The 17,539-nt window shown below is 45.5% G+C and overlaps 1 protein-coding gene across 1 annotated transcript; it reads left to right on the forward strand.

The window, feature by feature from the left end:
* Positions 1–4,235: 4,235 nt before the first annotated feature.
* On the forward strand, positions 4,236–5,714 carry LOC147974058 (uncharacterized). Its single transcript, XM_087524895.1, has 5 exons — positions 4,236–4,747; positions 5,101–5,179; positions 5,281–5,370; positions 5,445–5,489; positions 5,611–5,714. Exons 1-5 carry the CDS (start codon positions 4,236–4,238, stop codon positions 5,671–5,673), a joined length of 789 nt encoding a protein of 262 aa, XP_087381021.1. The 3' UTR covers positions 5,674–5,714.
* Positions 5,715–17,539: the final 11,825 nt, after the last annotated feature.

Below are 17,539 nucleotides of genomic sequence, written 5' to 3' on the forward strand. Positions count from 1 at the left end.
CAAAATTTAAAACAAGAACATTTGTTGAAATTCCTGATAGACTTTTTGAAACATGAACATTTTTTGAAATTGTTAATAAAATTTGGAAAAGGGACATTTTTTGCAATTGAGAGCAAATTTTGAAAACAAGAACAAGTTATAAAATTCTGAATAAATATTTGAAATTCTCAAAAAAAAGAAACATGAAAAAGGAAAAAAAACGAAAGAGCAAAGCAAAGAAAAGAAAATAGAAAAAGGAAATAAAAATTTAAACAAAAAAGATAAGAAATAGAAAAAGGAAAGAAACAAAAAGGGAAGTAGAAAAACCGGTTCAGAAACCTCCTAGAAGGTTCCCAAAATCAGAAAAAACCGGCTGGGAACCACCTAGAAGATTCCCAAAACCGGATTCGCACAAACGTATGAATGGGCCGGCCCATCCGAACGCTCGTCCATCCCCCTGTGTGTCGCGTCGACTACTTGCCGCAGCGAGCGGCAAATAGGAATTTCCCAACTTGGGTATCGCCCGCTGTAACCGTTAAACGTTCGATCGCCTACACGCGCTCGCAGTAGGCCGGCCCATTAATCGCGTTACGCGTGCTCGCAAGCTGCCCGATTTTGGTAAGGTTTAAGAAGAATCCCGTCTGCTTTTGGAAGTTATGGGGCCGTTTTTTCTTTTCTTTTTATTTTTTTATTTTTTATTTGTTTTTCCCCTTTTGTTCTCTTATTTATTTATTTTTTATTTGAAATTTTTCAAAAGATTGTTGATGTTTTCAAATTTTGTTCGTGCTTTTCAAACACGCGGGATCTTTAAGGGTTTCACCTCTAGCCTACTCCAACTTGTTTGGATTGTTGTTGTTGTTGTTGTTGTTGTTGTTGTTGTTGTTGTACTAGTGCACATTGGACAACACCCTGCAAGCCAAGTTCGGTCCATACCTCCTTTGGTCTTGAACAATTAAAAATGACATGTTGTATATCATCAAACCCAACTTTACATATTGGGCATTGTGAAAGAATCAGGATGTGTCGTCCAGCCATGACACTAGGCATGGCAATACACGCTTTAGTACCTTTCATTCGAAATGTTTAAATTTCCCTGGGATACGAAGTTGCTACAATTCCTTCCAGATACTGCCCTGGCCATCTGATCTGTCCATTTTGCGCCCAAATTAATGATTGAACTCCGCATAATATGCCGATCGGACCGAGAAAGTTCCTGATCTTGTATATTTCCATGCAACATAATCTTCCACAGCCTCAATCCGAAGGGGAATCTGCACAATTCTGGCGACATCTACCGGTGAGAAGATAGAATGAGATCCAAATCCCATTGACCCGTATGAGGATCAATCAAATCATGTACCAATGTTAACATAGTTCCTCCTCTTGGTGTAATGACTCTCCTTGTTTCGATAGATGAGATCCATGGATCTTCCAAAAAAATTATTTGCAATTCTGAACCAACTCGCCATATACAACCTCTTTTCAAAGTCTGAATTCCAGCGACTATAATTTGCCAAGTAAATGAGGACCCTTTCTTAGGTCCAGCTTTTAAAATATCACCATTTGGATAATACTTTGCACTCAGAACTCGAGCACACAAGGAATCAGGATTCTGGAGAAGCCGCCAACACTGCTTTGCTAACATAGCAAGATTAAAACTGTGAAGGTCTCGAAACCCCATTCCTCTCTTCCTCTTTGGTACACACATTTTCCACCATGTAAATCAATGCATTTTTTCTTATCTTCTTCGTCTCCCACCAAAATCCTGATAATTAATCAGTAATTGATTTGCCAATACCTTTTGGTAGCCTAAATACTGACATTGCATAGGAGGGAATGGCTTGTTCAACAGATTTCAATAAAAAAAATCCTTTCCTTGCATTGATAACATTTTCTCCTTCCAACCCTTGAGCCTTTGGCAAATTCTCTCAGTTAGGTGTTGAAAACAATCACTCCTATCCACTCCGACCACAGTCGGTAGGCCTAAATATTTATCTAATAAAGTTTTTGTCATTATATCAGGGTCCCTACAAACATCTTCCCTGACCGTGACACTTGTATTAGGATTGAAAAAAAACTAGATTTTGTTGTACTTACACGCTGTCCTGAACTATCACAGTATGTATCTAGTATTTCTCTTGAGGGTGTTTGCATTCCGGGTGTTAGCTCTCATAAATATCAAGGAGTATCTGCAAAAAGAAGATGAGAAATAGATGGTGCATTCTTGCAAACCCGAATACCCTCATGGCAACTTCAATGCACGACCCCAAACAGACGTCCGTTTGATCCGAATTTTGTCCGTTTGGGGCGGCAAAATGGACGCCCATGTTCGGTTTGGGGCGTCCGTGGGTCAGTGCACCCAACGGGCGGCCGCATCCCAAACATTGTCCGTGTTGGACTTAAAAAAACACCCCAAAAAAGCATTGTAAATTTTTAAAAAGGCATTGCAAAATAGCTTAAAACATAGACATATAACAAACTTAATTAAACAGTCCACGATAGTCACGTCCCACACATAGTACTTAGGTTGAAATAAAAAACATAAAAAGGTCGTTCGGCCGCCGCCCCGCGCCGCCGATGCCGTCGCCGTCTTCAGGCGTCACCATCCTCGTCGTCGCTGGTCAGGTCGATGTAGGGTGGGGGCGTCTAGAGCTGAGGCGGCGGCCCCTAGAATGGGGCGGGTGAGTGCTGTGCTGGCTACAGCAGCGGCGGGGGTGGTGGTGGTGGTGGTCACCACGTCGCCCATGCACTCTCCTCCATGGCCTCCTCCTTCACCTCCCTCTTCACCTCCTGATTGACGTCCAGCTCTGGCACGTAGCCGTCTCCGGCGGCCGACAGCTCCAACATCTCCTACAACCCCTCCCATTCCTCCTCCTGGTGGCGCCTGTATTCCCGCTCGGAGTCCTCCATGACGGCCTGCACCAGCTGATTCTCCTCCTTGGCTGTCATGATGGGAAGTTCTGGGGGTGGTGACGACGGGGAGGGAGAGGCCTTCGGCATCAGGCCGCGCACCCGCGTGCGGCCGCAAGCTCTGGACGGGCTCGATGCGCGCACACGAGGCACACTCTGGGACTCACGGGGCGGGCCACGAGCACGACCGGCAAAAAAAGTTTGCTGACGCACGTCGTGCTCGTCTTGGAACCATGTGTCCCAGAGGGGCGAGTCAACGTCGTACCTACAATCAGGGAGGTACTGGCGCGGAATCCGGGCGCGACAACGGGCGATCTCCTAGAGGTGGGCATCTGACCACGGCAGCGGGGTGCCAGTCTCCCAGTACCAGCGACAGATGGTGACCTTGATGTAGGGCCGAAAGTGTGGCGTGACCGCCGGAGGGGAGATGGAGAAGGATGCCAGCGAGGTGGAGTGGCTGGCCACGCTTCCAGACGAGGCGGACGACGACCCCGCCTCGTGGTCGTGCTTGGTCTTCTTGCCGGGATACTACTTCTAGAATCCCATGGCCGGCGGCGCTATGCTAGGGTTTGCTGTCTAAGAGGGAGGGGGCAATGGAGATGGTGGGCAAGTGGAAGTCCACGGCTTCGCAATAAAAAAGGATGTGGTCGGGGCCATCTGGCTGCCTGACCGGCGGGCCCGCCCATCCGTGTGCATTGACTGCGGTAGATTGGAGTTAGTTGGAAGGTCGACACGCGGGCCCGAGACGGACGGCGAGAGGCTGCGTGGGCGTATGTTCTGTGCCCGTTTGACCGCAAAGCCAAAGCAATTTTGCGCCCAGGATAGGGCGAGCCGGACCAGAAATAGACGTATTTTGCTAATGGGGGTCGCGCGTTGGGCCGTCTCGTCTGTCTGTTTGGGCCAAAACGGCAAAACGGACAGAACCGGACGATTTGGGGGCCTGCGTTGGAGTTGGCCTCAATACCACCTCTCCCCCTCCCGAGCCAACAAGCTAATAAACCTTCAGAAGTCAGAACAAAGAAGAAACATGTAAGGGGATACTGAGTCTTTCTGTCTCAATCCCCATTTCTAATGGGTATGAATCATCTGTCTCTGTATCATTTAACCGGATTCTATGTGTGACAGAATAAACACACTCTCATGATCATATCCGAAATCCTAACCTTATCTCATCTGTTGAAGGAACCCATTCAACTCTATCATATGCTTTAAGCATATCCAACTTGACCGCACAAAATCCATTTGTCCCATGGGTACTAGCTGAACTCATACTTCTGTTTGCTGGAGAAGAAAGTAAATAAAAGGAGTAAACAAAAGTAACCGTCCGATGTACGATGGACGGTGCGATGGATGGTATCAAGACCCCCCTTTCCCCCTACTCTTCGTCTTTTTTTTTCCGACATCGAAAGAAGAAAGAAAAGGAGAAACGAAAAATCCCGTTCAACTTTAAACCGCTCTTGCCCTTGCCCTTCTCCTCCGCCGCCGCCGCCGCCGACGTCATGCCGCCGCGCCGGGGCAGGCGCGCGACTCCTCCGGTGCTGATCCTGGAGGACGAGGACCTCGATTTCGAGGTCAGCTACAGCGAAGGGGAGGACGGGGAAGACGGGGGAGGATCGGATTCCTCCTCGTCGTCGTTGTCGGGGGAGGAGGAGCCGGAGGAGGGAACGGACGTAGAGGACGGCGAAAGATCGGATGAGGGGGAGGAGGAGGAGCAGGAGGAGAGCGTCGCGGAGGGATGCGGGCCGGCCGTGCAAGCTAGGGTTCCCGGCGGCGCGGCGGCGGAGAGGGCGGCCACCAACGCCCCCACTTGCCCCGTGTGTATGGAGCCCTGGACCTCCGAAGGCGACCATCGCATCAGGTGAGGCCGAATCGCTCGCTCATTCTTGCCTGGTCTGCGTCTGCTAGGTAGTACTAGCTGTCACAAGAACAGGGGTGCTGTGGGTGTTTGTTTCCAAGCAACAATGGTTACTGGGTTGCAAGAAAATGGGAACTTACAATGTTCTAACGGTAGCGCCAATGCGCCATGGTCGACGTTGCCTTGAATTTTGATGGGCCATGGCTGGTTCCTCATGTAATCCTGGTTTTTGTTTCCAATGCTCTGTGGATATGATGTGTAGATGACTGTTGACTGAAATTGTACTAGATTTCATTTTGGTTGGTCTAGGGATACGGTGTGTAAATGCTAACTAGGTGATATACTGTATGCTGTAGTTGCATTCCTTGTGGGCATGTCTACGGCAGATCTTGCCTGGAGAGATGGTTAACGCAGCGTGGTAACGCTAGTGCTACGGTATGTGTGCCGAATGGTTTTTTCGTTTGGAATAATAGCGTGTGCATACATATCCTTCTGTGCAATCAGCCGAGCACACTGTCCAATGTATTGTTTGCTAGTGCCCTCAATGTGGAAGAAGGTTCAAACATAAGGACATTATCAACATCTATGCACCGGAGGTTGCTGTTCCAAATAATGATCTTGAGAAGGTTGGGTTTTGTTTCTCCACTTTGTCTGTATATTTTGTTTTGGCCGCGATCTGAACATCGTTGCTTGTCTGCAGCAATTACGGTTTTGCAGGCAAAAGCTCGAATCCCTTGAGGAAGTGGTAAGCAATTTCCTTATGCTATCTGTGAGCTTCTTTAGTTGCTCACCATGTGCAAAATGCTTTTCTCTTTCTGGTTTGTATTAGTAAGTTCCTGCTAACATAATTTTTTTCTTCTCTTAAGGTCCTGAAACAAGGAAAGTTGCTTGACGAGATAATTTCCGAGAAGGTATACTATAGGTTGTAGCAATCTTTGCTGCTTATTGCATTGCCCAAATTCTAAATGATGAAAATTGTGTCAAGTGCATTGTGTCACTAGATAGTATGTTTGCACCTGTTATTCAGGTACTGTAGTAATATACAAAGAAGGTATCAGAGGTTCTTTATATTGAACTAATACATCTCTTATGTTGCTTTATCCATCTATGGACTGGTGCAAGAATCTCGGAGTTGGAATATACGCTTTGATAAGTTGATCAAAGCATATAGTTTTATACAGACTTGCGGTGAAGCCTGTATTTACAAGAAAGTGAGTGGGAGCACTACAGCATTTCTGATAAGTATATGTGAATGACATATTGTTGATCGAAAATAATGTAGAATTATTCTGCAAAGCATAAAGGAGTGTTTGAAAGGAGTTTTTCAAAGAAAGACTTTGGTGAAGCTGCTTACATATTGAGCTTCAAGATCTATAGAGATAGATCAAGACGCTTGATAAGTTTTTTCAATGAGTACATACCTTGACAAGATTTTGAAGTAGTTCAAAATGGAGCAGTCAAAGAAAGAGTTCTTGCCTGTATTACAAGGTGTGAAGTTGAGTAAGACTCAAAGCCCGACCACGGCAGAAGATAGAAAGAGAATGAAAGTCATTCCCTATGCCTCAGTCATAGGTTCTATAAAGTATGCCATGCTGTATACCAGATCTATTGTATGCCCTACCACTGAGTTTGGCAAGGGAGTACGATAGTGATCTAGGAGTAGATCACTGGACAGCGGTCAAAATTATCCTTAGTGGAATAAGGATATGTTTCTCGATTATGGAAGTGAAAAAAAAGGTTCGTCGTAAAGGGTTACGCCGATGCAAGTTTTGACACTAATCTAGATGACTCTAAGTCTCGGTCTAGATACATATTGAAAGTGGGAGCAATTAGCTAGAATAGCTCCATACAGAGCATTGTTGACATAGAAATTTGCAAAATACATGCGGATCTGAATGTGGCAGACCCGTTGACTAAGATTCTCTCACAAGCAAAACATGATCACACCTTAGTACTCCTTGGGTGTTAATCACATAGTGATGTGAACTAGATTACTGAATCTAGTAAACCCTTTGGGTGTTGGTCACATGGCGATGTGAACTATGGGTGTTAATCACATGATGATGTGAACTATCGATGTTAATCACATGGTGATGTGATCTAGATTATTGACTCTAGTGCAAGTGGGAGACTGAAGGAAATATGCCCTAGAGGCAATAATAAAGTTATTATTTATTTCCTTATTTCATGATAAATGTTTATTATTCACGCTAGAATTGTATTAACTGGAAACATAATACATGTGTGAATACATAGACAAACAAAGTGTCACTAGTATGCCTCTACTTGACTAGCTCGTTAATCAAAGATGGTTATGTTTCCTAACCATAGACAAAGAGTTGTTATTTGATTAACGAGGTCACATCATTAGTTGAATGATCTGATTGACATGACCCATTCCATTAGCTTAGCACCCGATCGTTTAGTATGTTGCTATTGCTTTCTTCATGACTTATACATGTTCCTATGACTATGAAATTATGCAACTCCCGTTTACCGAAGGAACACTTTGGGTGCTACCAAACATCACAACGTAACTGGGTGATTATAAAGGAGCATTACAGGTGTCTCCAAAGGTAGATGTTGGGTTGGCGTATTTCGAGATTAGGATTTGTCACTCCGATTGTCGGAGAGGTATCTCTGGGCCCTCTCGGTAATGCACATCACATAAGCCTTGCAAGCATTGCAACTAATAAGTTAGTTGCGAGATGATGTATTACAGAACGAGTAAAGAGACTTGCCAGTAACGAGATTGAACTAGGTATTGGATACCGACGATCGAATCTCGGGCAAGTAACATACCGATGACAAAGGGAACAACGTATGTTGTTATGCGGTCTGACCGATAAAGATCTTCGTAGAATATGTAGGAGCCAATATGGGCATCCAGGTCCCGCTATTGGTTATTGACCGGAGACGTGTCTCGGTCATGTCTACATTATTCTCGAACCCGTAGGGTCCGCACGCTTAAGGTTACGATGACAGTTTCATTATGAGTTTATGCATTTTGATGTACCGAAGGTTGTTCGGAGTCTCGGATGTGATCACGGACATGACGAGGAGTCTCGAAATGGTCGAGACGTAAAGATTGATATATTGGAAGCCTATGTTTGGACATCGGAAGTGTTCCGGGTGAAATCGGGATTTTACCGGGTTACCGGGAGGTTACCGGAACCCCCCGGGAGCCATATGGGCCTTCATGGGCCTTAGTGGAAAGGAGAAAGGGGCAGCCCAAGGTGGCTACACCACTTCCCCCTCCCCTAGTCCTATTAGGACTAGGAGAAGGTGGCCGGCCCCCCTCTCTCTCTTTCCCCCTTGGGAATCCTAGTTGGAATAGGATTGGGGGGGAAGTCCTACTCCCGGAAGGAGTAGGACTCCTCCTGCGCCTCTCTCCCTGGCCGGCGCCCCCCTCCCCCCTTGGCTCCTTTATATCCTGAGGTAGAGGCACCCTAGAACACACAAGTTGATCCACGTGATCTATTCCTTAGCCGTGTGCGGTGCCCCCTGCCACCATATACCTCGATAATACTGTAGCGGAGTTTAGGCGAAGCCCTGCTGCTGTAGTTCATCAAGATCGTCACCACGCCGTCGTGCTGACGGAACTCTTCCCCGACACTTTGCTGGATCGGAGTCCGGGGATCGTCATCGAGCTGAACGTGTGCTCGAACTCGGAGGTGCCGTAGTTTCGGTACTTGATCGGTTGGATCGTGAAGACGTACGACTACTTCCTCTACGTCGTGTCATCGCTTCCGCAGTCGGTCTGCGTTGGGTACGTAGACAACACTCTCCCCCTCGTTGCTATGCATCACATGATCTTGCGTGTGCGTAGGAAATTTTTTGAAATTACTACGAAACCCAACAGTGCTTGCTATGGTCAATGACTTACACTACGTAATCTTTGGAAAGGGTCCCGGTGGACTAGCTGTTCCGAATGACGCTGAGGGACACGCACCCATGTGGAAGAAGAAATCTATATTTTGGGACCTACCCTACTGGAAAGACCTAGAGGTCCGCTCCTCAATCGACGTGATGCATGTGACGAAGAACCTTTGCGTGAACCTGCTAGGCTTCTTGGGCGTGTATGGGAAGACAAAAGATACACCTGAGGCACGGGAGGACCTGCAACGTTTGCACGAAAAAGACGACATGACTCCGAAGCAGTATAAAGGTCCTGCCAGCTACGCTCTTACGAAAGAAGAGAAAGAAATCTTCTTTGAATGCCTGCTCAGTATGAAGGTCACGACTGGCTTCTCGTCGAATATAAAGGGAATAATAAATATGCTAGAGAAAAAGTTTCAGAACCTAAAGTCTCATGACTGCCACGTGATTATGACGCAACTGCTTCCGGTTGCATTGAGGGGGCTTCTATCGGAAAACGTCCGATTAGCCATTGTGAAGCTATGTGCATTCCTCAATGCAATCTCTCAGAAGGTGATTGATCCAGAAATCGTACCAAGGCTAAGGAGTGATGTGGCGCAATGTCTTGTCAGTTTCGAGCTGGTGTTCCCACCATCCTTCTTCAATATCATGACGCACGTCCTAGTTCATCTAGTCGACAAGATTGTCATCCCGGGGCCCGTATTTCTACACAATATGTTCCCCTTTGAGAGGTTCATGGGAGTCCTAAAGAAATATGTCCGTAACCGCGCTAGGCCAGAAGGAAGCATCTCCATGGGCCATCAAACTGAGGATGTTATCGGGTTTTGTGTTGACTTCATTCCTGGCCTTAACAAGATAGGTCTCCCGAAATCGCGGTATGAGGGGAGACTGACTGGAAAAGGCACTCTTGGAAGAGACTCAATAATATGTAGGGACGGATATTCTTGGTCTCAAGCACACTACACAGTTCTACAGAACTCTACCTTGGTGACCCCGTATGTCGATGAACACAAGAACAGTCTGCGCTCCAAACACCCGGAGCAATGCGACGACTGGATTACATGTGAACACATCAGGACTTTCAGCAGTTGGTTGGAAACACGTCTCAGAGGTGACAACACTATTTATGATGAGTTGTACTTGTTGTCCAAGGGACCATCTTTGACTGTATTGACTTACAAAGGATATGAGATAAATGGGAATACATTTTACACGATCGCCCAAGATCAAAAGAGCACCAACCAAAACAGCGGTGTCCGCTTTGATGCAGCAACCGAGAGCGGAAAGGACGCATATTATGGTTACATAGTGGACATATGGGAACTTGACTACGGATCTGATTTTAAGGTCCCTTTGTTTAAGTGCAAATGGGTCAATCTGTTAGGCGGCGGGATACAGGTAGACCCACAGTACGGAATGACAACAGTGGATCTGAAAAATCTTGGGTACACTGACGAACCGTTCGTCCTAGCCAATGATGTGGCACGGGTTATCTTTGTGAAGGACATGTCTACCAAACAGAGAAAAAGAAAAGATAAGGAAGCGAATACATCATACGATGAGCCAAAGCGCCACATAGTTCTTTCAGGAAAAAGGGACATCCTGGGAATGGACGGCAAGACAGACATGTCTGAAGATTATGAAAAGTTTCATGAAATTCCTCCCTTCAATGTCAAGGCTGACCCAAGCATCCTGATAAACAATGAAGATTATCCATGGTTACGGCGCAATAAGCAAATGACACAAGCGAAGAAAAAGTGAAGACTTTCTCCCGCAATAAGCAAATGCTATGTGGGTGAAATTATGATACCATCCCAACTTTCAACTTTTTCAGAGTTCATTTGAAATGCTTTCATGTCTTATGGTTCGAAACTTTGATACTTCGAAAGTGATTGTCCATTTTGTACACGAAGTGCATCAAGTTTTTGTCGTAACCCTCTCTACTTTTTGGAACATGCTATGTGGGTGAAATGATGATACCATGCCAACTTTCAACCTTTTCAGAGTTCATTTTGAACTGCTTTCCAATTTCAGAGTCATTTAGCTCAAAGAATGAATTAATAGCAAACAGAATGAACTACAAAACTTTTATGAAAATAAAAACAATCAATTAAAATATTATGTTATGATCAACTAAAATAAAACTATAATATTCTTCAATAGCAAAAAGAATATAATTTTTGTGACCTAAAATCAAACTATAAGTATTTAATTGTAAGTATAAATAAAAAATAAATAGCAAAGAAGAAAACAATTTTTTATAGTAAAGTTATTCATAAACTAGTGATTCACACAAATTTTATAAAATTCCAATTTAAACTATTCAAAATTTTAAAACTAATGGCACTAACAGAAAGTTTATAATTTTTGTGACCTAAAATCAAAAAGAAATCACTAAAAAACTATAAGTATTTAGTTGTAAGTATAAATAAAAAATAAAAAGAAAAAATTTCTATTTTTATAGTAAGTTATTCATAAACTAGTGATTCACACAAATTTTATAAAATTCCAATTTAAACTATTCAAAATTTTAAAACTAATGGCACTAACAGAAAGTTTATAATTTTTTTGACCTAAAATCAAAAAAAATCACTAAAAAACTATAAGTATTTAGTTGTAAGTATAAATAAAAAATAAATAGAAAAAAAATTCTATTTTTATAGTAAAGTTATTCATAAACTAGTGATTCACACAAATTTTTAAAAATTCAAATTTAAACTATTCAAAATTTAAAACTAATGGCACTAACAGAAAGTTTATAATTTTTGTGACCTAAAAGCAAAAAGAAATCACTAAAAAACTGTAAGTATTTAGTTTTAAGTAGAAATAAAAAAATAAAAAACCAAAAAAATGTAGAAATAAAAAAGAAAAAACCAAAAAAAATGCCACCTACTGGGCCTCCACGGCCTGAATACGACTAGAAACCCTACATGGGCCAGGATTCAGGCCCGTAGAGGCCCAATAGGCCCACAGGCAGTAGCAAGTTTAGGCCCGAAAGCCTGCATTAGAGAGGAGCTCGAATGGGGAGGCACAGCAGCGCTTATAAACCAGTGCCGGCGCCCTTCAGCTAGCGATGTGGGACTAAACTTTTGGGCGCGGGCAGCACAAGGGCATTGGTCCCGGTTGGTGGCACCAACCGGGACTAAAGGGGGCATTGGTCACGGTTCGTGGCACCAACCGTGACCATTGCACCCCTTTAGTCCCGGTTGGTGCCACCAACCGGGACCAAAGGCCGCCGCTTCCCGCCCTTTGGGCTGCCGAAAATTGGCCTTTGGTCCCGGTTGGTGGCACCAACCGGGACTAATGCCCACCTTTAGTCCCGGGTTGTTCCACGAGCCGGGACTAAAGGCTTTGCTATATAAGTTCAGACTTTGGAAATTTTCACTCCCGTCTCTCGCAGTTGCCGCCCCGACGCCGACGCTGCCAGGCTGCCCCGCCGTCGCCGTCGCCTCGCCCGTGCCCGTCGTCGCCCGCGCCCTCGCCGTCGCCCGCGCCCTCGCCGTCGCTCGGGCCCCTGCCCCGGCCCGCCCCTGCCCCGACGCGGCCGCCCCGGCCCGCCCCCGTCGCCGTCGCCCGCGCGCCGCCCTGGCCCGCCCTCGCCGTCGCCCGCGCCCCTGCCCCGACGCCATCCTCGCCGCCGACCTCTCCTTAGCTTGGTCCGGCCGCCGGCGCCATCCCTTTGCAAATTTTTGTTCATAGATGATAGAGATCAAATGATGATTTTTTTGTTCATAGATGCATCATAGATGATCAAATGATGTTTTTTTTGTTCATAGATGATCATATGATTTTTTTTAGGTTATTTTCATTTGTAGAATTTTTTATGTATCTAGGAATATTTTTGTTTATAGATGATAGATGATCAAATGATGAATATTTTTGTTCATAGATGATAGATGATCAAATGATGATTTTTTTTATTCATAGATGATAGATGATCAAATGATGTTTTTTTTGTTCATAGATGATCATATGATTTTTTTAGGTTATTTTCATTTGTAGAAATTTTTTATGTATCTAGGAATATTTTTGTTCATAGATGATAGATGATCAAATGATGAATTTTTTGTTCATAGATGATAAATGATCAAATGATGTTAACCTCTATTCATGAGAGAGGCGGGGGAGAAGGGGAAGAAGAGGGAGAAGAAGAGGATAAAAAAAGATCCCCTCTATTCTTTCTTCTCTTTTTTTTCTTCTTCTTCCTCTTATTTTTTTATCGGGAACGAGGGTCGTCGAGGGGTCAGGGGGGGGGGGGGGGGACGGCGAACATTCATGAGAGAGGCGGGGAAGAGGGAGAAGAAGAGGAGAGGAAGAAGAGGAAAAAAAGAAGAGGAAAAAAAGAAGAGGAAGAAGAAGAATAAAAAGAGGAGAAGAAGTTCTTCTCCTCTATTCTTTCTTCTCTTCTTTTTTCTTCTTCTTCTTTTTTTTATCGGGAACGAGGGCATGTCGAGAGTGTCGTCGAGCGGTCGAGGGTCGGGAAACTAGGGCTTACCCGAAGAAGGAGAAGAAGAGAAGAGGAAGAAGAGGAGAAAAAAGAAAAGGAAAAAAAGAGGAAGAAGAAGAAAAAAAAGAGGAGAAGAAGAAGGAATAGAGGAGAAGACTTTGTCAGTTCTTCTTCTCCTCTAGCTATTCCTTTCTTCTTCTCCTCTTTCTTCTTCTTCTTCTTCTTCTTCTTCTTCTTCTTAATTTTTATCGGGGGTTCGAGGGGTCGAGGATCGCCGAGGGGTCGAGAGAGGTTTCCTAGTGTCAAAGTATTGGAGAAATCCATGCCTTCATCATTAGCCGGAAGTAACCAGGGCATGTTGGTACGAAGTTCTGCAAAATTGTTCTGGAATGGAGTCCCGAATAGAATAATCCGCCTTTTGGTACGAATTCAGCAAAGGCCTTCCAAATAGCGATATTCGGAAGGCTCTTTCTGAACTTTGTACCAAAAAGCAAATTATCCTATCTGGGACTCCGTTCCAGAACAACTTTGAAGAGCTTCGTACCATCATGCACATGTTACTTTCGCCTAATGATGAAGACATGGTTTTGTTGAATCCTTTGACACTAGGCAACCTCCCGACCCCTCGGCGATCCTCTCGAACATGAGAGGAAGAAGAGGATAAAAAAAGAAGAGGAAGAAGAAGAAAAAAAAGAGGAGAAGAAAGAATAGAGGAGAAGATGTAGTGTCTTCTTCCTCTCTTTTTTATCGGGAACGAGGGTCGTCGAGGGACATAGATGTAGTGTCGTCGTTGTCGATATATACCCCCTCCCGATAGCTTACTATGATTAGGTAGCTAGTTCTACGTTTGGCACTAATATATCCATCTGTCATGTTTGAATAATAATTGCCATGTTGTAAATATTTGTAGAAACTATGGACACCGCCCTAGACGAAGCAACAAAAGAAGCGTTGTTGAGGGAGATAATCGCAGAAGGAAGTGATGCCATCTCGTACTTTCTCAACGAAACCGATGGTCTGGAAGGAGAGGGTGAACAAGCTGGCTACGGTGACCTAATGCCGGTGCAAGAAGAAGAACATGAGGACGGCTCCAGTGACCCAACGCCGGTGCAAGAAGGAGACAGTGATGACGGCTCCGGTGACCGAACCGAGTCCGGCCAGGTATATATATTAGTTAAGCCTATGCTGACTAGCTGATTGATGCATTCATTGTTTTGGTATGTACACATATTAATTAAGTCTTTGTTCTTTTTTCTAGCCCTCCGGATCGAGCACAACTTCGGTAAAGAGACGAGGCCCGAAGAAAAAGTTGAGCTCGGATGAAAAGCTTGAGATCACAGCAATCGCGCCCGACGGCCAACCTATTGAACCCCTCCGGACAAAGAGCGCATTTGTTGCTCAGTGCGGGGTTCTGGTTAGGGACAAGATCCCGATAAGCATCCAGCAATGGTTTAAGCCGGCTACAGAAGACCCTGAGGTGTCTTATGTCAATGATATGCAGAAAAATGATCTTTGGACTGAGCTGAAGTCAAATTTCACCCTACCGCCAGAGGATAATCCAGAGAACCCAATTAAAGAGAAATTAATCAAGTCTTTTGCTCTGAAGAGGATGGCAGAACTATTCAGGAGGTGGAAGAAAGAGCTGAATAATAAGTTTGTCAAAAATAATGAGACACCAGAATTCAAGGGCAGATATGAGAAGATCAGAGATCATGGGCCCGCATTTGTGGCCCACAAGACATCGGAAAAGAGTAAGAAGATGTCGGCGACAAACAAGAAAAATGCTGCGAAGAAGAAGCTTCACCATCGCACGGGGTCAGGTGGCTACCTCGTAGCCCGGCCTAAGTGGTCCAAGGTTGAGAATGATCTGGTTCATAAAGGGATCGAACCAGAGACAAATAACTGGCCAGACCGTTGTCGGACTTGGTTCTTCGGGGCTGGCGGAACCTTGGACCCTGAAACAGGGAAGTGCATTTGGACAAACGAACAAATGGACATACCAGTCAGTAAGCTTAAGCAGTATATCGAAGCAGCGCAGGAAGGGACGTTCTTTCCAGACAGAGAGAACGACGAGCTCACAATGGCCCTCGGGAATCCTGAGCACCCTGGACGGACACGAGGCATGCCAGGCTCCGTTCCGTGGAAGGTTGGGTTTCCGGACGCAGGCGGTTACAAATCCCATGAGAGGAGGAAAAAAGTGCAGCAGACCGAACTGCAGGCGCTGCACGCAAGGGTACAAGCGATAGAGGAACGAGAAGCAAATCGCAGCAAACGTACTGCCGAAGCCTCCCCCGAAGCTACCCCGCCATCTCAGCGCAGAAGCAGCGTGGCTTCCACCGAGCTGCTTCAGCCGGAGCATGCCTTGACGGCTCCTGCTAGCTATCCTGTGGATGCTATAACGGAGTCTCAAAATTGCCACCTTATGACGCAATGGATGAATTTGAAGGTCAAGGCGGCTGTTGGCTCTGTTTATCCTACTGAACCCGGCGCAACTTTTCACTGCCGGCCGATTCCAGAAGGATATGCTAGGGTGATGGTGGATGAGATAACGGAGGGATTTGAGGACCTCCAGCTTGACCACCCTACCGGTGAAGGGGAGACTCGGCTGGGTCTGCTCTGAAGACTCCATGCCTATGGCGGAAGGAGCTCATCAACCTTCCGAACTGGACGCCTCCGCCTCCTCCTCCTCCTCCGGCGAGTCAGGGCACTCCGCCTCCTCCACCGCCTCCTCCTCCGGCGAGTGACGATCAGGGCCCTCGGCCGGCTCCTTCTTCGGCGCGTGGCGGCACTCCGCCTCCGTCTCCGCCTGCGCCGACGCGCCCGAGCAGCCAGCCTCCTCCTTCTCCGCCTCGTCAGCAAGGGCGGAAGAGACCTGTCGCCGCTCCAGCTGCTCCGGCGCGTCGTAGTCCTTCTCCTCCGCCTCTTAAGCAAGTAAAGAAGACAACCGCTTCGTCTGCTCGGTCGGCGTCTAGCAGTACAACCAGAGGCGGGAGGACATACAGATTCGGTCCTTCTCTGAAGACTCCAGAGAAGTTACCATACGAGAGGACCCAGGAGGAGAACGCCGAGATCGCGCGAGAAGAAGTGAGGAAATTCTTTGAAGGGGTGAAAGCAAAGAAACATCCACCTCCGGAGGAGAAGGTAGATCGGGTGAAAGTGAAGCGCACTCTGGCTGCCCTGACAAAACCACCGAAGTCTGATCCGCCGAAAGGAAACTATGACCGCATTATTGGAAAGGAATTTGCCGAAGCGGAGCGGTCGGGAAGTACTGTCAGTGATCAAAGGCTGAAAGAACGACGAGCTGGGAAACAAATTGCCCAGCTCGGCAAACAAGCGAAGCAATCATGCCCCCCGCTCAAGGTGCCTAGCCACAACGTCGCTAATGATCCGAAGATGGTGCCCGGTTATAGCAATCTTGCAGATTACCTGCCCGACGAAGTACATTATGAACCCATGGACATGCAGATACAAAGATACGAGTACGGGAAGCCTCTCGTCAAAGATGAAAGATCTCTATCAACGATGATGCGAAGATTGCATGATTGGTACTTGAAAATCTGCAGAGACTCTGGGGGAGGAGTACTTTGTATGTGAAAGTTAAAAAGGAGCATGACCTCGTTGGAATTGATCGGTTGCCTGTTCCATTTGAGGAGTTCTATCAGTTTTTCAATCAATTGGCCCTCGATAAAACAACGGTCGCCTGCTACTGTCTGTAAGTAGTACTACTTCTGTCATTAAGTTTCTCTATATAGCTTAGCTCTTTCATTGCATGTATTTATAATCATCCTCACTATATTATGCAGATTGAAGATCGTCGAATTGAAGAAAAGACAAGTCGGTGATATTGGGTTCATTAACACATATCTCATAGATGCAACTCAGGTTAAACTTCATGCCGCAGCTACCGAGGCCAACTTACTACAATCGTTCGTAATAAATCAAAACAAAGATATAATACTCTTTCCTTACAACTTCAAGTGAGTGTTACTGTCTTGTGCGTATTCGGTTTCCCTTATATATTAGTCAAGGTTATAGTAATGTAATTCATGAGTTATGCATGCGTGTGCAGTTTCCACTATATTCTCCTAGAGATTAAGCTTGAGCAGGGACTAGTAACCGTCTTAGACTCAAAACGAAAAGATCCCCAGGACTATGCAGACATGACTGAAATCCTCAAGAAGTAAGTTAAATAGATCATTATCCACCATATCAGCAACTTTGTTCATTTCCTGATATCAAGTAATTGTTTTCTTTGTCCGGCAGGGTTTGGAGAAAATTCACCAAAAAAGTTCCAGGACTGCCGAAGGAGCTGGAATTTAGACACCCGAAAGTAAGTACTATAGTAGCATGTTCCACGCATCTCCTAGTGATTCAAGCGCTAGTTTCATCAATACCATTTAGTATTCTTGCTTATCAGTTTGATTGACCTCTATTTCTTGTAAAGTGGTTGTGGCAGGAACAAGGGAATG

Source organism: Triticum urartu, chromosome 5A (genome assembly GCF_056163025.1).
Source record: "Triticum urartu cultivar PI428250 chromosome 5A, HENAU_Tu73, whole genome shotgun sequence".
Lineage (NCBI taxonomy): Eukaryota > Viridiplantae > Streptophyta > Magnoliopsida > Poales > Poaceae > Triticum > Triticum urartu.